General features: G+C 36.8%; 4 protein-coding genes across 8 annotated transcripts in view; 2 read left to right on the forward strand and 2 right to left on the reverse strand.

The window, feature by feature from the left end:
* Nucleotides 1-24,880, reverse strand: part of LOC113682675 (E3 ubiquitin-protein ligase LRSAM1) — a 96,336-nt gene that overhangs the window by 39,692 nt on the left and 31,764 nt on the right. The gene's annotated exons all lie outside the window — the stretch shown is intronic.
* LOC149047575 (uncharacterized) lies at nucleotides 339-19,560 on the reverse strand. 2 transcript variants are annotated; one of them, XM_089202856.1, is made up of 4 exons: nucleotides 19,330-19,544; nucleotides 3,407-3,540; nucleotides 1,367-1,685; nucleotides 339-750 (listed from the first exon to the last, which is right to left on the reverse strand). In XM_089202856.1, exons 3-4 carry the CDS (start codon nucleotides 1,594-1,596, stop codon nucleotides 657-659), a joined length of 324 nt encoding a protein of 107 aa, XP_089058982.1. In that variant the 5' UTR covers nucleotides 1,597-1,685; nucleotides 3,407-3,540; nucleotides 19,330-19,544; the 3' UTR covers nucleotides 339-656. The 2 variants fall into 2 exon arrangements, with proteins under 2 accessions (XP_089058982.1, XP_089058981.1); XM_089202855.1 differs by lacking the exon at nucleotides 3,407-3,540 and having other exon boundaries at nucleotides 19,330-19,560.
* LOC113682759 (uncharacterized) lies at nucleotides 6,663-11,321 on the forward strand. The gene is made up of 2 exons (XM_027199945.2): nucleotides 6,663-6,918; nucleotides 10,215-11,321. The coding sequence occupies exons 1-2, from the start codon at nucleotides 6,843-6,845 to the stop codon at nucleotides 11,036-11,038; spliced, it is 900 nt and encodes a 299-aa protein (XP_027055746.2). The 5' UTR covers nucleotides 6,663-6,842; the 3' UTR covers nucleotides 11,039-11,321.
* LOC113682738 (uncharacterized) lies at nucleotides 9,462-23,324 on the forward strand. 4 transcript variants are annotated; one of them, XM_027199918.2, is made up of 4 exons: nucleotides 9,462-12,516; nucleotides 12,806-12,952; nucleotides 20,221-20,355; nucleotides 20,965-23,324. In XM_027199918.2, the coding sequence occupies exons 1-4, from the start codon at nucleotides 12,429-12,431 to the stop codon at nucleotides 21,765-21,767; spliced, it is 1,173 nt and encodes a 390-aa protein (XP_027055719.2). In that variant the 5' UTR covers nucleotides 9,462-12,428; the 3' UTR covers nucleotides 21,768-23,324. The 4 variants fall into 4 exon arrangements, with proteins under 4 accessions (XP_027055719.2, XP_027055726.2, XP_027055735.2 ...); XM_027199925.2 differs by having other exon boundaries at nucleotides 12,863-12,952; XM_027199934.2 differs by lacking the exons at nucleotides 9,462-12,516; nucleotides 12,806-12,952 and adding an exon at nucleotides 17,367-17,636.

A 24,880-nucleotide genomic window follows, 5' to 3' on the forward strand; every position in this document is an offset into this window, starting at 1 on the left:
AAAGTGTTTACGGAGAACTTCACAAGAAACTCACGATTGTTCTGAGGAAGAAATAAAAGCGTTGGCAACTGAACACACTATAGACCATTTGGTATGCAACAGCTGAACTAGTAGCTGATTAGGTCATTTCGTATTATCAATGAGTTGAGAACGTAAATTGGCCACCGTTAAGAGTTTTAAAGCTCACGTTTCGGGCGTTAACCCTTAGAGCGAATAAGGAAGGGCTAACGCTCGAAATGTCAGCTTTAAAACTCTTTACGATGGCCAATTTACGTTATCAGCTCAGATGATAATGTTAGTTTACCCTGTTATACTCTCCCACCGACGCAGTACCACAGTTTCTTTAGAGAGTTACCCCTTTTATTCAGAAGCTGATTGGTCAACCACATAGTACATGAAACCAAGGTTTTAATTTTATGGAGCTGAAAGTCGACAGCGTAACGGGAGCCCTATCTTAATTGGAGCATGCAACTAACAGAAACAAATCAATAATGTTCTCTACAACAAAATCAGTCCATGGCAAAATTGCCGTTATCAGTCTAGGATTAAAAAACAGGCAAAGGTAACATAACACACTGCGCTTCATAAATTCTATAATTGCTAGATCCTACAAGGCTCTCTACTGGAGTTTTGAAGTTATTCATCGTAGTCCACAGTTACGCTGGATGGATCTGTCTCTTCCCGGGTCGAGGGAATTGTGGCGGCCCAAAAGTGTTTCCTTCCACTTTATCCAGTCTGGAAAGTTCATCACTGAGGAGACAAATGAAGGGGAAAAAAGATCAATTGGATTTCTTCAAGTGATATTACAGTTTATAATTTCTCGACCTCTTACAATCTTTATTTTCCCGAGGGGTTCTCTCCCGATCGATGAACGCCTTACCCACCCTCCCCTCTCAACCCATATTTGTTTAGTTAGACGGTCGACGCAACCCCTCACTTTTGTGCATAAATCTTTGGGTCTCCATGCGGACTGTCGGTGAACTGAAGATTGGATTTTTAGATGAACAATGAGGGGGGAGGAAAGCTTGGAAGCTTGGAAGGGAAGGCAGGCTGGGTTTTGGCAGCCTTACCCTCCCTTAGTTATTTTTTTTTTGTCTTCTCCCAGGTTGGCCGATCAAATTTGCCGCATAACTGTCTCTGCGCACTGTTCTTAGGAAGCCCTTCATAATTATGATAATGCAGAAGTTCTGATCGAGCCCATTTCTGACTTCACTGCGCTTCACATGAATAGAGATGTTAGAAAAGATAAGAAAATCTCTTATTCTAGCTGACACATTCATTGAAGACAGTATCGTACACTTGAGATGCTTGGAAAACGCTAAGAATAAAAATCTCAAAATCTCAGATTAAAAGAGAAAACATGTACCTCCTCTGAAAGCCTGTGTCCAGCTTGTGATGTTCGTTCGTGAACTCTCTCTTTTTCCACTGCGATGGCAAACGGTTGCTCCACTTAAAGGGTGTATTATTAATCCTACGCATTTCCACGGCATGCGGAGCAATACTTAATACCAGCAGGCTGATAAAAGCGAAGCAAAGAATGGCCTTCATCACACAGTAGAAAGACTGACGATTGACGGTGTGTTTTCCTCCTTTCATGAACTTCGTTCTTGCTTGATAGTGGCGTGTCTTTGAACGTTTTTTCGCTGAATCATTTATTTAAATAACGTACCCAAACAACTGGTAATCTTAGAGGTGGAGGAAATAGATTAAACCAATAGCTACCGATATTGTTCAAGTGTTTTAAGTGGAAGTCGGACCGTTGAACTGCGATGTTGCCATATATATTTTGAATCCTATAATTATTCTTCAATTAAGCGAGGCGTATATATGGAGTTAATTCAGTGCAGCCCAGAAAACTCGCCAAGAATAGAAGCTCCATTCTGCCTACTTAGAGAAAGGAATTGACAAACATTTAAAACATAAATCCAGAAGAGCATAATTTCACCAAAGAAGTAGTCGTGGTTTTTGAAGAAATGATTCTGAAAAAAGTGAAGTTGAGACAAATTACTGTGGTCGAAGCGTTACCCCTAAGGGTGAGGCAAAGTACTTACGCATTAGAGAAAGCTTTTCAACATCGATGATTCTTTTTTTTATCGAACTCATTGTAATTAGTCATTTGAAAGGAATTTGAAAAATCAAACATCCGATAAGTTTAAAATTTTTATAAAGGAAATTTTTGCTGTTTACTATATACAGATAGAAATGTAGTATGTATTGTTTTTTTTTAAGAGCTTTGGACAAACCTTAATAAACAAACAATAAAACGACCGTTAAAAAAAGTGTCGGCCAAGGTTTAAGGGAAAATTGCGGTTTCCCTCACTTTTTCCTTTCCTTCCTCTCTTTTTTTTCGGTCCTTCGTGAGTTTTGTTCCATAGTCTTTAATAAACAAGTTTCTGCTTTGTCACTAAAAGCTATTATTTTCCCACGATGTTCTGTTTTGAAATTTAAATTTCCACGTTTATGGCGTCCTAGCTAACGATATGCATATATATAACAGCCCTTTCAAGAGGTCCTGTTAAATGGACCTTACAGGTGGCCACCAAAACCGCAAATGCTGAGAATCTAATTGACCTTCAAACTTGAAACGCAAGGAAACGTTCAAGCGAGACCTAAAAATTTTCAAACGGCAGAAAAAAAAAATAAATAAACGGATACAAAAAAGGATCACAAAGTAAGTAAAGTGGAGTATTTTCCGGCAAATTTAACAGTGAGTAACCTTCTAGAAATACTGTATCCCAAACAGAGGGCAAAATGCGGTTGCATAAGTGTTTATTTCTTATCCTCTTGATGATATGTTAGTCTAGAATCTTCAGAAATTGCGAGACCATTTAATTTTACGTCTCTCAATGTTTTCTTCTCAAATGATGCAAGTTTGCATTTGAACTCATATACGGAGGAAAATAGGAAATCAACTGATGTCTTCATTAACATTGGGGCGAGATAAGAGTATCTGTTACTAACTGCGCGTCAGTACAAAAACAAAAATTGAACTGGTATTGAGCTATGACGCGTGACTACATTTGAAGACTATTATATTCGGATTTTAAACATTGGAACAACTTGCCTCAACCCCCCCCCCCCCCCCCCCCCCCCCGCACACACATCCTCCTCATGCCTGAAGCCCGGACGATTTTGAGACGTGGACAGCGGCTGGTAGGAGAATAAAAACTACTTCCGGCGCGCTTCGACATCAACAAATCAACCACGGAGTCCTTTACTTTTGAAAATTAACCTTGAAGTCAAAAATCATGTGGCAAGCACTAGGGGGAAAAAATCGTTTACTTCCAGCGGACGTCCACGACCGGAAAACGTCTTAACTTAAGATCTCTAATGATAAAAATGGAGCAGTAACTAGTTTGGCGATGCTAGAGGGATTGGCTTAGGAAAGATACACTTCTGTACATACCCAAAGTTTTCGCCGCGGTTAACAACTTTGAACATCTTTTTACTTAAGAGTGTATTGATGAAATACTTTCAAGCACGAGGAATCGTCGCGGTTTTGTATTCAGAAGGAACCTATGCGGTGTATCAACGCAATTCCTTAACGAGATGGAAAAATTTTCCAATTATAAGAATGACATGGCTTTTAGCTAAGGATTCTAGAGTAGAATGATCACAGAGAAACTTGTCATCTAGTTTAGAGACCGATTTATCTTTCACTCCTGTTTAAGAAATGAAAATCGGGTTTAAATTAGTAGATTTTCGGTGCAAGGCAGGTACCGGTATTGCGTGCTCGATCACAGTTTAAAAAATATACAAAAGCTCATCCTTTCGGTTGACGTATCACGCAACAATATTCTCATATCACGCACATTTAACGATTGCGGTTTTTCTCTAAACAACAGAACAAAGAATGACAGCAGGTGATGTAGAAGGGCGGATCACGAGGTATCTTAAAGTTTCTGAGTGTTGGTTTGAATTAAGAGGGAGCAGTTTCCGTTTGTTCTATTTTTCCATTCTTTTCCGCCGAAAACCATGAACAGCAAGCATCGCCTCTTACAACCAGATGTGGCTTGAACTGTCTTTACACATTGTGATGGAGACCAACATTTTCCTTTTACGAGCCGAAATGAAAAGTGTAAACATAGAAAATATCACTATGGTCTGAGTAACAGCGTGTTTAAAATATTGACAAAGAAAATTGGTATTTGAAAGAGGAAGATTAAATCTTCTCATTCCCAAAAAGGTCATTCTAAGGAGAACTTCTCATTGGCGTCAAAAGCTAAATATTCACAGTAACTATATTCTCGGTTTCTTTACCATGGAGAATTTTGTAGCTTGTTTTTTAGCGAAACTCTTCATGTACGCCACTCAAAACTTGTGTTCATAAATGTCTTTAATCAGCATCATATTTTCGAGCTATTTATGCCATATTAACCATATTTCTGAAGTAATTTTATCAAACAGAAGGTATACTATAATAATTCATTTTTCATTGAAAAAAGTCATATACACTCAGTCTAAAGATCGAATCAGTTGAAATCTTAACTTGGTTTAAGTGATTGTTTCACGTAATGAATAGAAAACACTCCAACAGGCCCCTCCGGCTTAAATTAACTGCAGAAGGATGTTGTAATATACCTTCCAAGGCTCATCAATTAAAATATCTTGCGGAGTTAAATCTAATTAATAAAGATGAGTAAACTGCAAATGGAAGGAAATGGATGTCACTTAGTCTTCTGATGAATCCAGAACTAATTTTAATGAATCAATTTTCATGATTTGTTTTTCGTCTGCCCTGAAACGTGCGCTTCTTTCTTGAGCTTTGAGTTTTGTTATGGAAACATGAGCGAACTCTTGGTTTTATTAGTGCGTAACTTTTCATGCTAATACAATTTTTCTCCCGTTTGCCTAACAGCGGATTAACAGCTTGAAGAAAGATTTTTGAGTCAAACGTTCTCTTAACTCAAAGACTAAGGAATTCAGTTAACCTCAAGTATTGATTTTAAATAATTTTAGTTTTTCACCCTATATTGGTATGATCATAGCATGCAGCTAAAGTGGATACTTCAACAATTTGAAGCCACTAATTAAAAATGAAATATTGAACCAAGATTCTCTTTCCAAAATGAATCAAATACCGTGGTTTAATTCATAAAATAAATCAATCCTAATCAGTGAAACCTTGCCCTTAATTTCACTCTCCGTCGAAGACTAGCATTCCTTCTAAATTTTGTGCTGATTTTCCAACAAAGGCAAGATTTGGCAAGCTACATTAGTGTTCAATTTTCTCAGTGATTTTTATCCGTTTGAGTTCACTTTACGATAATTTATGACTCAGAAAAGAAGCAGTCAATTCAAGAACCTCATAGTGAATTTGTCACATTGAATTTTTCTTAAAGTGAGTCATCCCAATTAATCCATCATCAATTAAAACAGTCGATGGAAATTTGTGAATGCCGCATTCAAAACCGTCGCATAATTTCTTAGTTGAACTCAGCAAGGGATTAAAAGCAAAAATAAATCATCTGTGTAATAACTAATTCACGCCGAAATTGAACAATGCGGTAGGCCAGAACTAGACAAAGATATGTCACTGTTTGAACATATCACAGATCTGCTGTTCACAGATTCATTACCTATATCACTACACAGTCTATTTGATCGACGCCCTGTATCATGAAAACATCCTCTGCGATTATCACAGGTATTATCTTAACAAAGCAGAGCTGGCAGATTTGATTATTCTAACATTTTAATTGACTTTTCCCTGCGGCACCTTCATTCATAATCCCGCGAAATAAGAATTATGAATTAAATTTATCGGGCTTTGCTGAGCTTCTTAAATATTCTTATCTGTTACACACTGGCACGTTTCAAAGTGCTGATAAAACTAATGGCTTTAATGAAACAATTAAATTTTATTTTGTATGTAAGCTGAAAGATAAATTAAATTTTCTTAGGCAAAAGGTGTTGCGATTCTTTTATTAACTTAGCGTGACAAATTTTAGTTGGGAAATCCATTCAATAAAAATGTTCCGTTTTTGTAATCTTTTTTCTTTTGTTTTATCTAAAACGAATTAACGTACGGAGAACAGAATTACAAAGTCAGGTCAAATACTTGGGGATGTTTTGCTTGAGCCGTTCAATATTTTTACGACTCAAATCGATTACTCCAAGACCACAAGGTGTGCCACCAAAACCATCAGATACCAAATTGTAACGAACGAAACCAGATTCGTCGGTGTAATCCCGTCGGCATTAATATTTACTTCAGCTGCAAGGACAATCACTTTAGTCTTCATTTAACAAGTTTCATTAAAGTCATACCCTTAATTCAATGTTAAAATTACACTTTGAAGTCAAAAGAATACCTAATACACAGATGATTTATTTTGTTTTCTCATGGAAATTTTCTCTATGAGGCAGGGTGCTGTGGAAGAGATTTACACACGCGAATACGGTTCACTCGCGTTTGCTTGTTTAGGAAAAGTTTACTGGGCGAGAATTGTAATTACAATCGAACTCACTTTGTTGGTAATCTTTATAATCAAGTTCGCCTTCAATTTCCTCTCTTTACCAAATAACTCACAAATCAGTTTCGGCCAGTTCATTAGCATGAAACAATCTGCCTTTTGAGCGATAGCCAATGGGATGCGAGCAGTGATCTCAAGTTTGTGTATAGCAAAACCAGAATAGATTTTCAGCTGATGTGTGTAATTACAGTAACATTTGTTCACCCCGACTGATTGAAATAAATTTGATAGCCAGCTTGAAACTGCCTTCAAACTCTGCCAAGAGCTCAAGAGTCAACACTTCTCCATTGAAACGCCAATGTTTTATAACTCTGACGGCTCTTCGACAACAGGCTAGGAAAACAGATCAGAATCTCCCAAAATCATATGAAAATCATGCCAAAATCCTTCCTTGTTCGAGTCCGCAAGGGGCTTTCAGAAATCTCTCACAGCACGCCTGAAGGTTTGAAATGAATATTTTTTGTTTTATGTGCGTTAGTTTTTAACAATTTTGTTAAAAACCAAGACTTTGTTTTCCGCCACTGAGTTTTAAAATTCCACATTAAATTTAAAGGTAATGCGGTACTTTCTAGTTTCTGGGTGGGCTAAGAGCAGTTTTAATTCGCTTCTTTTACTGGAAATATTCTCCGCCCTGAGATTGAAAACTTCTTCATGTGATTCCTCAACGGAAGTTAAGACTAAAGATGATGTTGGGATTTTCTGCTCAAAGCATTCGAAATGTAAAGAATTTTGGTCGCAATCTATCACTCCTTCTTCAAATATTCCATCAAAAGGGAAGATTGAAGTATATGTTAAGCGTACGCTAACATTTTTCAAGAACAAAGTCTTTCATCAAAAAAAATTTGGCGCTCGGCGCAGCGTCATGACGGGATTTTGGTAAAAGAAAACTTCTCACAAGTAATGTGACAAAAAGAAGCCGATGTCAGACATCGTACGCCTTCGTTATTTTCTCTCCTTTCAGTGCATTAAATAATTCATGGCTCTGCTTTATAAAGTTTTCGTATTCCTTCACAATTGTGTCTTTGTTTGGCTTACACCCAGCTGAGAGAACTGAAGAAATTTGATTTCCTATAGAAATTTGATTTCCTCCAAAATCACAGTTTTGAACGTTCAGTCAAAAAGCTCATTTGGTTCAGGGCCGGATATGAGATGTTCGCCTTTCAGCCGGCGCTTAAGCAAACAAAACAGAAAAGAAAGGTGAAAAGTGTCTCTTATTTGTAGGACAATAGCTGGCTTCATAAAGCACATAAAGCCGATTTCGTATTTGTGCTACCTTCGTGGGAAGGGATCCGGTGCTATTGAAGATTTAAACCCGCAGGAGGTCTATATAAGGAAGATATTTACCGGTTGAAATGAGATGAACTTGGATTATGAAGAATTTATAAGCTACCACAAGAAAAAATGAATTTTTACCAGTTCTTCTTGAGCGAGAAACGGAAAACATTTTACGGTTGATTTAAAGATACCATGTTGTACAATTTACTTTCAATGAAGTTAATCTGCATAATGAGTTAACTCCACTGAGTAAATAGTCAGTGATTAAAGTGGAAACATACACTCAGTTCACCTGCTCCATTCATATCGTAACCGACAATTATTCAGTCTCAAACTTTCTTTATCGCTCGAGTGATATTGCGCACGAGGTTTCAAGAAGCGCTTGAAGTGTTTAAATCAGATCGTATTTTAGATTTGACTGTCGAAACAGACGGAAAGTTCAATTTTTATATATAAAATCGACTCTCCTCGCTCGCAATGAATAAAAAAAAAGTAGGAATTTTTTTGGGGAGATATTGCATGCTCTATCCAAAATTACACAGAGTACATGGTCTAAAAGACGCTAAGATATTTATCGCACTCCTTCTTTTGTTAAAGAAGAAAACTTTGATCAGAAACAAAATTCTCTTCACCTCGTTTTATAAATTTCTTTTGGGGGAAATTTTTCTTTGAAAGCCCTTTCCTTTCTCGGGTTTAGAAAAGCTTTCTCGAACTTCGTCCGTTAGGGCCCGGTTCAGAGATCTTTCAGGTTTCTTGTCTTAAACAATTCTGCAAGGTGGTTAAGTCACTAAAATTCGTTGCAAAAATTCAGATAAATCGAACAAAAAACAACTCACTGCTGAAGCAAGAAGATATTTGCGGGTTAAAACTTCCTCTTTGCGCAAAATGTCACCACAAGACGTTGTTGGATAAACACCAGGACAGTCGCTCAGAATCAACGAGATAAAACCAACACTAAAAATCAATAATTTTGAAAGCAACTTCCTCGTCTTTCCGACTTCTCCGGAGTACATTTCAAACAGTCACTTTTCTATGATATGTTAAGATTTAATGTGAATTCGTCTTTAGAACACTGGAATCTTCATGCTTCCGGACTCTTATATTCTGCGTTTTTAGAGCATATCTGAAAAAAAATAAACAGAGTTATCCTTTACCTTTGACTAGGAATCACAAATGAACAAGTCTATTTATAGTGGATTCTTATACTCACCCCAGTGCTTTCGGAAGCCTCAGAAACATTATCTCTAGCCTCGGCTTGAGGAAAACGGTTTTGAAGGAATTAAACTTGAGCAATTTAAAAGAACTTGTTCAGATTACAGGACGTGAAAATGTAAAAACCGATTGTTTGTCGCTATGTAGACCATAACGTCTCTCCTTACCTAAGTTTATTTCATTTACCCCTTTTCCAAATTTTAATCCATAGTCATGTGATTGCCTTTCTTCTTGTTTTCTTTTGACATGCCCATTTTCCATCTAAAAAAACTAACTGACTAAAAAACACGCCAACAGGCAGAAAAACACGACATTTTCCAATCAGGAAATTTCTATCTTTAGAGATATCGAACGAGTCTCCAAATCTCATCCGCTATCTGTTATAAAAATGAGCTAATAACTCAGGAAAGTGCGTGGTGTGAAGAAATTGTCAGGCTTTTGGTAAACAAAATCGGTTATTTTTACCAGGTTCTTCCCCGGAAACGTGAAGTACTTTCTCTGAAAAAAAAATCAATTTCGGAGAAACGTTTTCCTGAATAGTTAAAAACATTAATAGAAGCATAAAACTATGCTTTTTTGTCACACTTAGAGTTGATGATTTTCCGAAAAAGGCACTTAAAAATAAGAATATTTTTTTCAAACCGAAAACAAGAAGGAAGGAAACTCGTCAACTTGCCAGAAGTCGAGTAAATAATATGCTTTATCAGTGGTGCGCCAAGTTACTCAAACTTAAACAAGAGAAAATGACACGACAGGGACGAAAATTCCTCAGTTGTTTCCATACGCTTAAGCCATCCAAAGGTAATACAAATCGAAATTGAAGGAATAAAATTTAATGATGAAATGTCCCTAAGGACGCTACAAAATCATGCCAAGGTTACAAATTCACCGTGTGGCCTCCGGCATAAATGAGTCTGTGGCTTCACACTGAGTTACAACTCTAATGACCAAACAAGATAGCCGGAGGCTTTCTGCTGACATGAGCTCTTGGTTTACTATTTCATGATAAAAGAGTTCATTTGTATTCCAACATCAACTTAAAAAGTCAAAATTGTATCTTCTATCAAACGAAAATAAGTTCTCCTGTGAAAAAAGAGCGATAAATTGATTCTGGAATTCGTAGCGTTCTATTCCCCGCAGTCTGCTTAAAATTTCTGGTTGCAAAATAATTGCTTCGTTCACGCACATACTAATTAATTAGAATCACCTCCTGTTTACATTTAACGTTTAAATATCTTCATCCTTTCCCAGAATTCAAGATTCAAGAAAGTCATGTTCCAATCATTTTTCCGAAGTCGAACGAACAATGGCTATTGGAACAAAGAGCCTCAGTGATTGTAAACGCTTCCAGTCAAAGGATCAGTCACCCGCCCGAAAGTAAATCTTGCACCAAAGACATAAAACGCTTATTTAGCCATGAAGTTGAGCTATTTGATGGAAACAATAAAGCGCGAGTGCAACATGAAAACGAGTCTCGGAAGTCCGACTGTCATGACACATATGCGTGCAATACGTGTCAGAAAATGTTTTGCACACCACATGGTCTGGAGGTACACGTGCGAAGATCGCACGCAGGTAATCGCCCGTACGGCTGCTCCACATGCGGAAAAACGTTCAGTCATTACGTGAGCCTTGCGCAACACAGGAAGACACATTCAACCGTCAAAATATTCGAATGCAAGACATGCGGGAAACATTTCAAGCGCTCATCCACGTTATCTACGCACATGCTGATACACGCCGATATCAGGCCTTTTTCATGTGATTACTGCGGGAAGAGATTCCATCAGAAGTCGGACATGAAAAAGCATATGCTCGTTCACACAGGCGAGAAGCCCCATAAGTGTCGCCAGTGCGGCAAGTGTTTCAGTCAGTCCTCTAATCTCATTACTCATAGCCGTAAGCATCTGGGATTTAAACCTTTCGCTTGTCCAACATGCAGTAGAGCTTTCTATCGTAAAGTAGACTTAAGGAGGCACAGCCACGTTCATCGACTTAGTTACCATAGAAACAATAAAACGTTAGGGGAGTTATGCTTAGATCAAACCTTACTTATTTCTAAGTCAACTAATTAGCAACTCAACATGAAAACACGTGGAAAACCAGATAGTTACTGGGTCAAATCTCTAATAACAATCTCTAAATATGTTGCATTTTCCTAATTTGACCGTACCTTGGGTTACGCAAACGAGAGAGTGTCATCATTACTTCGGATAAGTTGCCTTGATTAGCTTGTTAAATAAGAATTTTTAGTTGAATAACATTTTACTTTAAGTATAAATGTTATGTTATGGTATAGTAACCATGCCGAAGCAAATATAACGGGAATATTAAAGTTTACTCCAAGAATATGAAGTACCTAATGCCCAAAGTTGTTTAAGCGCGTTATTTAGCCGCCCCCCCCCCTCCCCCCCGCGTATGAAAATTTTTCGAGAGGAACTTGAAATTTTAAGGAATGTGACTTGAATTCGTTTACATACCGAAATCAATATATCGAGTTCAAGTTCACCAACAAAGTAAATGACAACCTCCCCGCCAGGTGGGTGTCGCTGAGAGAGGAAAGAAATTTTTTGATTATTGAGTCAATTTCCAATTTTTTTAAATAGCATGTATCTTTCGTATCTATCTATGCAGTAAAGAATAAAATCTAGAAAAAGATATTTCATGAATAAACAAAATGAAAAGGTTAGAATATGTTGGGCACAGTGCGGAGACGGATTGTTTCTGTCCAAAAAACAAATACCACTGAGGACTTCTTCTGCTGTCTCACTTGAAAATGTCGATAACCTTCAGGGTTGAAAGTTTCGTGAGATAAAGCTTAGCTCTGTTAAAAGTAAACATTGAGAGCGCAAGTCATTACGCATACCGGCTCTTGTGACAGAGATTCGCAGTTTTACTCCTCATTTAAACGGGCACTGTTTAATTAATTATGAGAAGCAAGCGCCACTTTTTGCCCGGATCTGCACAACAATAGAGCTCGCGCAAGAGCTTATTTATAGTCAAGCAAAGCAAACAAGCACTGTTTGAAAATTTAAATCGAAATGAGGGCACTATGGGACATTTCGTTGGTCATACAGAGACATCTGGGCGTGGACTTCTGTTCTTTCGCCAAGAGCACTTCGAGCTGATGTCATTCAGTGTGTGCGTATTTTAAGTAAATGGCAAATTACCTTTAGAGTTTTCCAAACGCGTAGTTTACAAGCAGGTGGAGTTTGACAAAACCGCAGTTAATCTTGGAACATTTGCAAGATCGAAACACCTGCCCTCCTGCTTCAAGAAGAGGCTGTGGAGTTCAATCTTTACGCGTATCAAATATTTACCGCATACATTCACCAATTGGATAAACAACCCACGTATAACTCACAGCTCGCAACATCCGCTCTCTGAGCTCTGCACGCAAATTCAAAACGAGAGCAACTTGACGATACTCAGTCTTTCTGGAGTATTAAACGACAAGAAATCAAAATGCCAAGAGCTTTTCTCGTGCGCACGAAGTCTACCGCAGTTTCCAGCGAGGCTTCTCACCAGGGTGTTGAAAAGGGAAATAAACAAGGTAAATACCTGGTTGTGATTTTTCAGTCAGGTTTCCTTTGTTATGAGTTGCACATTTCCAGTCAACTTCTTTCCGGTACCCGTAGACGTTACGCATCAAAGATTCCAATTTCCATCTCGCTTCTGAGCGGATCATGTATTTGACGGAAAAATATGCGAGCAATTCGAGATTGCTTCGAGAATCCCTCCGTTAGCCCTTATTCAAAGTTTGATTTATCTTAACGAAATTCTATGATTTAGAAATTTGTGTTTAAAGTAGTATGCCTATCCTGTTTTGTCTGGCATTTTAGGAAAACAAAATTCCTCCGCGCGACATTATGAGATCAAATGTGGTTCTCCTGTTACAGAGAGAGATGAAGCGGCAATCGTCCCACAACAAATTTCCAAAGATGACTGTTATTCACCGAATACCTCCAACAGCAACACGGACCTCAAAGGTACTTTTCGAGGCATATGGATATTTTTGTTTTCATAATCCTTCGAATTATTTTAATTCAGCTGATCTTCTGGTTCTAGAAATAAAGTACTCAGCTCAGGCGCAACCTCTTTCACATCAGAACGCGTAAATTTAAGTTTGAAATTTTTGACAAATTAAATTGATATGTGACAAATTCGTAATCTTGCTTCCCGAATTGTTCCCTTTTCCGAATACAAATGAAAAGAGAATTTCTTGAAGGCGTTTTCGTTTTACAGCAACCCCAAAAAATAGAAAAATCTCTCTACCTACAAGAGAATATCGGTAAAATCATTGGCAAGCTAATTGCCTCTTTTGATTTCAAGGCCAAAATCTACTGTTTATTCACAACTGGTGGCCATAACTTATGTGTCGAATTTACAGTCGTAATGCCTTTTTCTATGCATTTTATCCGCGCATCATCAAAAACGAATCGTTTCATGTCATTTTTTCTTTACTTCTTTGCCTGTTAGAGCAAGAAACTTCGAAATTCAAAAGCTTTTTTATTGGTGCTCTGATTCCGTTAAAACATTATCAATTTTCAAAGTTATGCCATTGAATTAAATCTGATTTCGCACGCTTAATAAAATGTTTTAAATCTTCATGTCTTAATAGAATTCCAGCGTCGTCATTTTGGTTCGCTTTCAAAGTTAATTAAATACAGAAAAGCCTAGTTGATTGAGATTCAAATATATTAAATTACGATTCAAGCAAAATTGGTGTTTTTTTCCCAAAATTGGTAATTTGAAGCAATTTCAAGTTGAAATATTGTTAAGAGTTCTCTTAAAAACTATTATTATGCTTGGCTAAAATTTAGAATATGCCTGTGAACGTTCTGTTTGAGGTTTTGGGTGGCTAGAAAGACAACTCTATAAAGCTAGCTGAATAGAGAACCTGCTGTCTGGTTAAAAATCTTTTTTTAAGTGATTGCGCAACTTTTGCAATTTTCTACCCCTGTAGCCACACCTAATAAACATCTGTTTAAGCTTCCTCCTCGAAAAATTAAAAAAAAATGCTTATTTATTCTATTCTTAAATCATAGTTGTAAATTCAATGAAACAGTATTTTAAATCTCTGTTAATCAGTAGTAGATTCGTATCCTTGACAGCTAACAGTATGAGTTCCTCTGAAAATCACCTTGCGTGTTAAAGACGAGTGTTTGCTAAACTCTTAAAACTACAGATGATTTTAACGGCTAAGACACGGTATATCCTTTTTTTCGGTCATCCGTAACGAAAAGACTTCTTAAAATCATTTCTTGCCCAAGAATTTTAAAAGAGCATTTAGACGATAATGCATGTGGATTGAAAAGAAACGCGCCATGTTGCAATTCTACCCGCGGTTTCAGGCAATATGCTATAGCAGAGAGGAAGACAAAAAAAAGTGTCTACTCACGGCCAGTTTTGATGAGTTAAGTTGTTGTATTAAGTCATTTAGAGTGGCCCTTAACCAGTTACAGTTTTTTGACAGAGAACCTAAAAAGCTTCATTCATAATCAAAATTTAGTATTAACAAGTCAGTTGCAGCAGCAGGATTGAATCTGCAAACGAATCTTTGTTAAACTTAGAAGTATTTGTATAAAAAGTTACTATTTTTCTTTGGAACGCCCTGAGTTATATTTTGGCGCAATGCAGTGTAAACTAAGCAGAGCCTGACAGTTGCAATTTTATAATTTTGCAGTTGGTCCAGATAAGAATATCTTCATGTTCATCGCGTATGCACGCCTTAGCTTGTTGCTATATTTTAGCTGGATGTGATTTTGATTATGTACAACTTGCACGAGTAGTCTTTTTGGAATAACACATTTACAATTAAATTAATAACACACACGAAAAAGAATTTGCTTACTCCTGGGAGATAAAAATTGTTTTCTCACACTTCCGTAACATAAAATGTATAATGTTGTTGGTCTTTTAAAGAGCGAAATAAACTTAAGTCTCTTAGCAAATAACTAACAACGTCCTTGAAATCGTGCATACCATTACTTTAACTGTTGTGTCACTAACAATTTAGTTGGACTATGTCGTGATAAATTTTTTGTCGTGAAGCTACTTGAAGGAACGTGAACAGAACATCTTGCGTAGGGTTTAAACAGACTTTCTTTATTTTTTTTCAAGCCTTGATAAATTTTTACTTGTTATGTTTAAAACACAAGGCAGGATAAATATGAGGAGTGAATTTCATGCAATAATCTGTGCTGGACTGGCTAAATTAACTACCTTTTAAGGTTTAAGTTGGGGATAGGATTTGAAATTCTACACTCCTCAAGCTGAGCCTCATTCATAAATTAAATTGAAATTTTGTTAGATTCATTTTCTACTGAGTCCCGTCCACTCTAAAAGCAAACAGATTCCAAATGACTAACTTTGTGCTGAAACATCAACCGTATATATTTCAATCTCTCTCTGTTTTCTGAATGCTTCAATTTTAATTTGATTTTAGGCGAATTTTATCACCCATTTCATTTTCAGACTTACTTCCTTCCACATTTGTGCACTGACATACTGTTTAGGTCGCGGTTTCCAATGATCATTGACTAATAATTTCTCAAGTTTTTCTTTACCACGGAGTGGGTGTTTCGAACCTTTTTTAGCCTTGTTTAATGTTGACCAAAAGAAAAATCATTAAAACTAAGAATGCAAATTATTTGAGTATTGGATTTACCTTTTATCAATAACGTTGTTGTGTTCATTATCAAATATAATTTGCCCCGTTAATGCTGGCGGCATATTGTCAAAGGATTTTCCTAAAAGGGTTTTATTGGCTGCGAGCCATTTTACAGCATGACGTTGCTATTAATCAGTTTTTGCCCAGATTTCATTTTGGATTTCCAAACTTTCAAGTCAAGATTTTCACCAACAATGCATATAATCCCTGCAGTATTATTGTATCGATAATTTTTCTATACCCAGGTGCTTAGATATAAAGTTCTCTAGGAGCATGTCACTTTCTGAAGCCTTAAGGCAAAAACCGTTTGATACAAAATTAATGACGTTTTTGACATTTACAAAGGCCTATCGCTCGAGAAGTTGATAGCAGACTTTCGTTCGAGAACCTTCGATGCTCGTCACATTTCCCTCAAGCACACTTCAAGTAACAAAAGAGTTCTCTTGTGTGGATAAATCCTGCAAATTTGATCTTGGAAATTGTGCATTTTCTTCGAGAACGCGCCTTAAATCATAAATCCTTCATTTAAAAAGCGACTATGATCATGCTGTTTAACGAAGACTCTCTTGTCCGTTTGAGTAAAACAAAATTTTGGTTTAAAACGTAAGAATTATTTCGTCGAAATCTTTATTTCAGTGATTTTCTTCTTGAAATTTTCATGATTCTCGACATGTGTTAATCCATCAACAAACATGTCTTAGGAAATACGATTCTATTTAGCACCTGTTCTGACGTTAGCAAAAACACAATTTGAAATCTTTCCAGCTAATCATGAAAAATCTAGATAAGGGTATTTTGGAGAGGATTTCGGTATTTAAGGTGATATCGACACGAACTTTTTCGTAATTCAGATACCAGGTTTTCGATAAGAAGATTCAAAATACAACAGTTAAACTTCAGAATTTCAGTGATAACCTATGTATGTCATGTTGAGAGAGGTGAATTGTCAACAAAGCGAGTGTTTTAATGATAATCCAGAGCCACAGAGAGAGATTTTACTGAATATATTTAGATTTAACCATTTTCCGAAATTAATCCTTGTATTTGAAGGGAAAGCAAATTTCTGCTCTGCGCGCTGTTTCCCTCTTTGATGTGCATATTCAATCTCAGCAATTATTCATGCGTGTTTTCATGCGTGTTTTGTCCGGCCTTAGTTGAGTAAATAAAATATTTAAACCCCTGCAATCTATATGTACTTTGTTTATAATGGTTTGGTTGAAATTCACGGTCCATAGCAAATAAATCTCTTGCTTATATTTCCGAAAACAACGTCGCAAATTTTGTTGACATTATGTTCCAGTAGAGTTTTAAAGGGAAAGAAATCGGAACCATAAGTGTTAATGGTGAGAACTGCTCTCGCTATCGAGTGGATAACGCCCTAATGCAACACTTCATCGGTAAAATAGCCTTTAAACAGCAAAGAAAGAATAGTTTCAGAAAGCTTCTCCCATAAGTACATCTGATCCCAAAAACTCAGTGTAAAGTTGGTTTCAACCTAGAACTCTCTTGGATCGGAGGGTTGATATGAAAAAATTAATTTTCTAAACAAAATGTTTATAAAATATGCGGAACGACCTCTTAAGAATAAGCATTCTTAAATTTCCTTCACGGAATATCGTATTTCATTTTTCCTATAGCATTATTTTGTTTTATCCTGTTCATTCTGGCGTGAGATAAAACTTTAATTAGAATCTTTTCAATAAACACCTTCTCCTAGTGAGTCTATGAGCATTTTATTGAATGTTGTCGTCAGCGCTAGTTCTGCCCAATTATGTGGAGCCGTATGTGTGTAAAATCTCCTCAATTGTCGCTGGTGTCCACGTTGGACCACACCCTGTCGTAACAACCCAATTGATATGAAGCCCTGCACAAAACAGCACTCTCATTTCGTGTCTCGGTCGCTGCAGATTCGTTGGCCATGCCAAAATCATTCCTCATAAAACCCAAAGTTTCATCGAAGGCGGAAAATGAAGGTGCAAGCCACAGGGAGTACAAATATGGTAGGGAACTTTCCCCCGGGAACTTTTCCCAGGGAGCATTACTAGTGTAGAATGTTAGCTTTACCGATAAAAGAGAAAATCAAAGACATATGTAAAACTTTTCCGCGGGAACATCCTCATTAATTTCGCGAAAGGTGCTATCCAGATTCTACAAGTGTTCAGAGCGGTTGATGTTTAGATTTAACAGCTTTGAATTCACGCAAAGAATCTATGTAGTGTTTTCTATCGAATCTTTGCTCGAAAAAATCATACAAAATAACACTCGAAAGACTTCAACGCACTTTTTAAAAATTTGACCTTTTAGAAATCTTCAAAAAACGGATGTTGTCCTTCGACACGATTTCATTTTAGGGCTACAATACATGTATAACAAGGTTATTTCCAGCTAACAGAAGCTACGTTAACCTCTCTAAAAAGGAGGAAAATTCAGAGGCATTGACAAATCGGTAAAATATCATTAATTCGTGTAAGAGTTAAACCCAATGGCTCATTGAATTGGACAATTTTTTTATTTCATTTCATGCAATATTTGTAAAATTTAGTTTTTATGTCTTCTTAATCAAAGAAATACTATTTCCTTTTTTTCTAATTTTCAAACCGTACGTCAATCACTATAAGTCTTCGTTTAAAATTTTCTTCAAGATAAGAGAGTGTTCTATGGTTGTTACAGAAGAAGGCAAATACAATCAAACCTGTATGAAACGGTTCGTAATAAGCGGTCAGTTTTCAAAGTCCCGAATTTGTTTACCCTTAATCACTGTAATTTTCACCTTTACGAAACGGTCATCTTTATCAAACGTTCCTGATCACCCTTTACTAACTTCTAAAGGCCTGTTTTTATTGCTCTCCACCTGTATTGAACTGTCACCGAAAGCGACACCACTCGTATAAAACTAAGGATGCTACTTCGAGTAACTCTTAGTCCATGATTCACTCCCAAAAGTGATATTTCCGAACAAGATTTTGAACATAAAATGGTCAATTATGCAACAAAATGGCGTTTTTTATGGCTTTTTTTATTATTATTATTTTTTTATAATACCCTTAATCTGTGGAATCTGTTTTAGTGGTCAACCTGTATTAAGCGATCACGCCGAAATTCCCCGAATACAGGTTTGGCTGTGTTTCTTTGTTCACAAAGTCGTACCAGAGAACACTGAGCAGAAAACATTCCACGCATCAGTAAGCTGTTCGCGTTGCAAAATATTTGAATGGTGATAAACACAATGGACTCTACTGCAATTAAATCGGTGAGCTTCACCCTCGGAAAACGTTTTGTATCCTGGAACAGATAAAGTCGATCCGTGGACAAATATCCGTGCATAATTCGCGCCAAATAGGGCCTATTGTTTTCATCTTCACGCGAATCTAAAACGGAAGGTATTTTCCGTCTCGGCGGCTTGCGCGTTTCCATTCTTTTAATTTTGTTACATTTTTCTTTAATCACAGAAAAATATCACAGCATATTTCCTATTCTGGCACATCGTGTTTTCCGCCGATTCGTTCCGGAAGTAATCTCTTGGAACCTAAAGGTTCAATTGTTTCATTTTCAGTGTGACAAAAACTTTGTGGTTTTCTTTCTTTTGGTGTAGTACTGTTTGATTTTTTCCTAACTGAGTTTTGGGTTCTGGGATAACATTCAGATAAAACTGAATCTTATTTAACAAAACAAGCTAAAAAAAATAATTCGTACCTTTCCAAGAAGTTTCTTTAAATGACATCATGACTGATGTAAAAAGGCCATTTCCCTCTGAGGTCTTTGACTGAAAGGCATTGATTCACATAACCGTTTCCTAATGTTTGATCACTTCTAATCACCCTAAACCTTAGCTTCTAGATCGCGTAAAATTCACATGGAAGCAGCCCCGCTCGGAGAGTTTAACCTAGTTTTTATCAAAAGGCAATCATGACACAAGTTAATGACAGCTCAAAACCTGAGGTTAATTGATACCTGTTAAAGGGGCGCGACTTGAGTGTTATAAGAACTGGTGAGTTTTTGAAAAGGGAGAGGGGTAGCATTTCATTTTCAGCATTATTCCCTTAAAACCAGAGCTAAGACAACCATATCTTTTTTGTTTGTTTATCTGGCGATGCCTTTCTGTGATGATCGATGATAAGCGATTGCTCTTGAATTCGTGAGAGACAATGGCCGGAAGATGAAATCATGTTCTCGACTCTTTTATTCAAAATTCTTGGAATTTCTCCGAGCAATTTCAGGAAAATGGCAAATTTTCCCTCAAGCGGGTCCAGTAAACAAGTGTCATGTTAGACTCAGGTTGTTGGTGAGAGCAACTATATCGGTGTATCAGTGCTGGTGGTAATCACTGCTTAGATACCAGTTTAAAATCAATTTTTTTATTCCTAATCTTGAAACAACATAGATTTCATAACTTTGGGCCTATGAAGGTTTATAAACCGCGACAAAGGCGGGAAGGTATTTACAACCGTAGATTTTCGGTTTGCTTGTGGAAACTCCAAAACGATAGCAATTCAAGTCGTGATTAAGCCCATAAGTCTGTATAGAGATCACTTCTTTGAAGAGCTATGTAATTCATTTTTTTTATGTATATATTTCTTATTTTAGATGAAAGTGACACTGATGAGAATGGAAATTACAAGGGAAACCCAGATGATGAGTCCAGTTCAGAGGAGGACACAGATGATGGGAACAGTAGCCATGGAAGCCAATCACAAGGCAGATACCCAACTTATTCCTCAGGTGAAATAAGAGTTGCAACATGTTATTGATGAGAGAATTTGTAGCCATTTTTGCCATGTCATCCCTTAGACCATTTCCTTACTAGGTCTCACTATAGTCGAACCTGTATTAAGCGGCACCGTAATAAGCACTCACCCTGTGTTAAGCGGGCGGTTTTCAAAGTCCCGACATGTTTACCCCTTTATTACTGTACTTTTCATGTTTCTATGGCGGTCACCTCTGTCAAGCGCTCGAGGTCACCCTTTACTGAGTTCAAAAGGCCTGTTTGAATTGTCCTAAATCTTTCTTGAACGATCACTCACTCAAATAGAACTAACAATAATCGTTCGAATTTAATTCACATTTATCTCCCGAAATCAACGTCAGTAGTAATTTGGATTTTTGTACATTAAGTGGTCAAATATGGCATAATAAGGCTTTTTTATTGTTTCTTTATAACAACCCTATTCTGTGAAAATAGTTGTAAGCGGTCACCACGCCATTCCACATGGCTGACCGCTTAATACAGGGTTGAGTGTAAGTCTATAAACCGATGCAGACCTCCATCACCTTCAAGAGTAATTATTAATCTGATTATCTGACTTTCCCAATGTTATTTTTCAATTTAAGCCATACCTATTGGATCTGGTCTAAGATTTCTGCAAACATTCCCCCCTTCCACCGCTAAAGGACATGAAGGCCCACATTTGAAATTCCCACAGTTCCCTCTGTGGAACTGCAGGCAGCAGCCTTACAAAGGACTCGACCCATTTGCACGGTGGATGCAGCAATGGACGGAGATGAGAAGGCTTCAAAGCGATCCATCCGCTGGCTTGTATCGATTCTACCATGCACCTATGTCCCAGGGAGGACCAAAGTACAAATTGAACGATCAAAAAGACGAGGAACTTCAGAAAGAAAATGGCCACTTATTAAACGAAAGCGGGGCTGAATCGAAAGATATTGCAAAAGAAGGCAAAGTAAAGATGCCTGGGTCAGTAACAAGACAGTTGTACAACTGTCAAGTTTGTGATAAAGTATTCAACAACTCCATCAGCTTGAAGCAGCATATGATAGTGCATTCGAACAAGAAGCCATTCCAATGTAGGGTTTGCGGGAAAAGCTTCAAACGCTCCTCGACGTTATCAACACACATGTTGATTCATTCGGACACGCGTCCGTTTGAGTGTCACTTTTGCGGCAAGAAATTCCATCAGAAGTCTGATATGAAGAAGCATACGTACATCCATACAGGAGAGAAGCCTCACCAATGCAATTTTTGCGGGAAGTCGTTCAGCCAGTCGTCAAATCTGATCACACATTGTCGGAAACACAAAGGCTTTCAACCATTTTCCTGCGATGACTGCGGAGTGTCCTTCATGCGAAAAGTTGATTTGAGAAGACATATGTACGTCCACGAACTGGAAAATTAAAACGTTTTTCTTATGGTTTTTTTTTTATTTTTCAACACTACCTTCCACATGTCGTTGAAACTCTGTAAATGCACCCTTTCCCATTTCATATGACACTAAGCTAGGGTTTTCTATTTTGATCAATATCAAAAAAAATTATGATATAGCCAGCTGCAAAGAGGCGAACATAACATCGCTGAAACTGTAAAAACGAGCAGTTATTTCTTGATGCAGCCGCGCCATAAGAAAAAAGTTTCCTTCGTTTGAGACTGAACCCAATATCTTCGTTCCAGAGCAATGTCAGTTGTTCCCTTGATTATAATTGGCTTTCTTCAGTTCTGATAAAGTGCATCGAAAATTTATTTTTACTTCAGTAGCCTTGGCTTCTCAGAGATACTATACCATTAAGAACACGAGAAACGTAAAATTGACCATCAAAGAAACATTAGAAAGAGAAACGTGCAAGCATTCCTTCATGTTAGTATTGCACCATATGGGGACAATAAAAGACCCAGATACGTAAGCAGGGACACTTAGAACAACATTATCAGAATTTTATCCTTGACTAAGTAGCTTATTTGTAGAGAAAATTTATATCATAGAAGCAAATAAAGAAGGAATGTAAATAATTTTTCTCATTAAGATGCTACGATGTCCCTAGTGAAGGACAGTTTACAATCTATTAAGCCTAAATTCATTGTATTCTGAGCTGCATATCTTTTAAACAGTCCAAAAGTAAAAATATCTATATCAGTGTTAGTAATTTGACAATGTTAAGGAGAATTAGAGATTTTTTCTTCCAACGTCGTTTTAAGATATTATTTATTAATACAACAATTTAGATAAATTTAGCTAAAATTGTATAATATATGTCTGAATGTAAATCCATGATGATTGTATAGGTGTAAATAGATAAACAATTCTCAGTAAAACCGACTTGAAGTCAGTTTTATTTCTCTCTTAGCCGCTTTTGTACCACCGGCTAAAATCGTAAGATTTTTGTAAAACTCTTCGATATATTACGTTTGGAAGTTTATTTCTCTCAGTAGTCCTAAAGCAGTGCAGTTCAGTAAAAAACTGTTTTTAGCTTTGATTTAAATACTCAATGCTTTTATCATTTATAAGTGTATCCAGTGCAAAAAAAAAATGAATTTTACCTATTTATACTGTTATATTACTGCTTTAGGGACAATACTTGTATAGACTTTGGTTTTATAGACAAGCAACATATTTTCACTTATACTAAACTTACAAGCCTATTCCAAATGTAAGCGAACTTGATACAAAATAATTGTATGTTAAGTGCTTCGCGATTTTTCGTTTGAAGCACTGCATGCGAATCTTTTCAGTTTATAGCCTCGAATGATTTAAGTTTCTTGTCACAATCGCATTTTTACAAGACTTTTATGGCCATTGCTACATTTTCGTTACGAATATTTGCATACATAAAAAAATTACGCAACCCAAACAACCGTTTACATTGTTCTTCTGATAGAAATTGGCTGTAAAACCCACAAATAAAAAATGTACCAACATAATAAAGGAGACTGTTCATTAAAATAGCATCATTTGAGTGTGCCAAACTTTTGTAGTGGTTCTTGCTCCGCAGTTCATTAGAACTTTGACGAAAGAGCTTGGATCAAAAAGTCCTTGTAACTTAACCCTGAAAGTCCCTGTAACTTGACGGGCCCGTAAAGCGGTTCTAATTTTCATTACAGATTGTGCTTTCAAAGGTTTTGAGAACGATACAAAAAAAAAAACTATCAGTTTAAGAAACAAAACGGAATAGTTAGGCCGGGTGCCAGAAACTGCTTCTCTATCAGTTAAATTTTGGTTTTAAAGATTGGTTTCGGGACCGTTAAGTTAACAAGACTTTCGAGAAACGAGCCCCTAAATACCTAATCCTTAAAGAAGGATTCTTCCGACTGTGAGGAAATAAATTTTCTCCTGTTTTGCCTGTCATTTCTATTTTCTCGTTACCATCTGCTTGATAATACGTTTTAACTGATAGAAGAAAACAAGTATTGATCTCTGTCGGGTGGGTTTAGGAACGAATAAAGGGGACTTAGATTTAAGGGGTGCAGCCAAGAGGTACTTTGAGTAGTAAAGTAGGCAAGTTGTACGAATGAGCATGAAGGAGAAAATATTGTCATCAGGTCTTTAAATGGGTCTTAAAGTTGACTAATTGGGGTATTCTTTGACCCTGCTTAGAAAAAAAGTTAGATTTAGCTGTTCCATGTATACTGAATCACACAAATCGCATCGGTTCTCTCTCTGTTTTTCTATTTCGTTGGCAGCACAACATACATCAGGTTGAAAATGGGTGAAACGCTTCTAATTCATAGTATATTAAAATTCAAGCAAACAACTTGATATGAATTTGCATTTCTAGATTATCCCGAATAAAATTCGAACAAGTAAGCCCTCCACTTCTCATTTCTCTCTTGCCTTTCGCAACTTTGTTTTTAAGAATAAAAATAAAACAAAATCTCTTATTTCATACCTTCTATGTTGTTGCAGGGAAGGGATGAGCTGTAATTTAGAGGTGTAAAGCTATATTTATGAGTTCTTATTGCTTGAGAAAGCAATTGACGCCTCCCCTTCCTTTCACGTTTGTTGCCATTGTCCGCCATCTTGTTACGTCTTCTGAGCGACCGCTGACCAAAAGATAGGTTTTAGGGTAAAACTCTTACAGCAAATATTCTCTTTCAGATTAAGTCAAACTCTAACAGAGAGAGTTTCTCTCAATGTTGTTTTCGATAGATTAATCCATATACGCTTTGTATCTATCATGAAAATTTGCTTAAATGACACAATTTCATTGCATTTCAAACCTGTTCACACAGAACGCATTTCTCGGACAGTAGCGATTCCATGCACCTCTAAATCTAGAGATCGAGAAGCAAAGCCTTATTCAGTCACTGAAGCGGCTAGATATAAGTCTAAAATGATGTTTGTTCATATTTGTACAATATTAAAAATGCAACTAGTGGCCTTTTCAATTTTATTTTAATCCCAAAAATTACAAAAATATTAGAATTATTGTTTTAAGGACATGAGTTCTCGCTAAAGATAAAATTATTGTTAATTTACAGTCAATGTTAGTGGTTGAAAAGTGAAATGCATATTTGCAA

The sequence above is a fragment of the Pocillopora damicornis genome, chromosome 4, assembly GCF_964200805.1.
Source record: "Pocillopora damicornis chromosome 4, jaPocDami1.2, whole genome shotgun sequence".
Taxonomy (NCBI): domain Eukaryota; kingdom Metazoa; phylum Cnidaria; class Anthozoa; order Scleractinia; family Pocilloporidae; genus Pocillopora; species Pocillopora damicornis.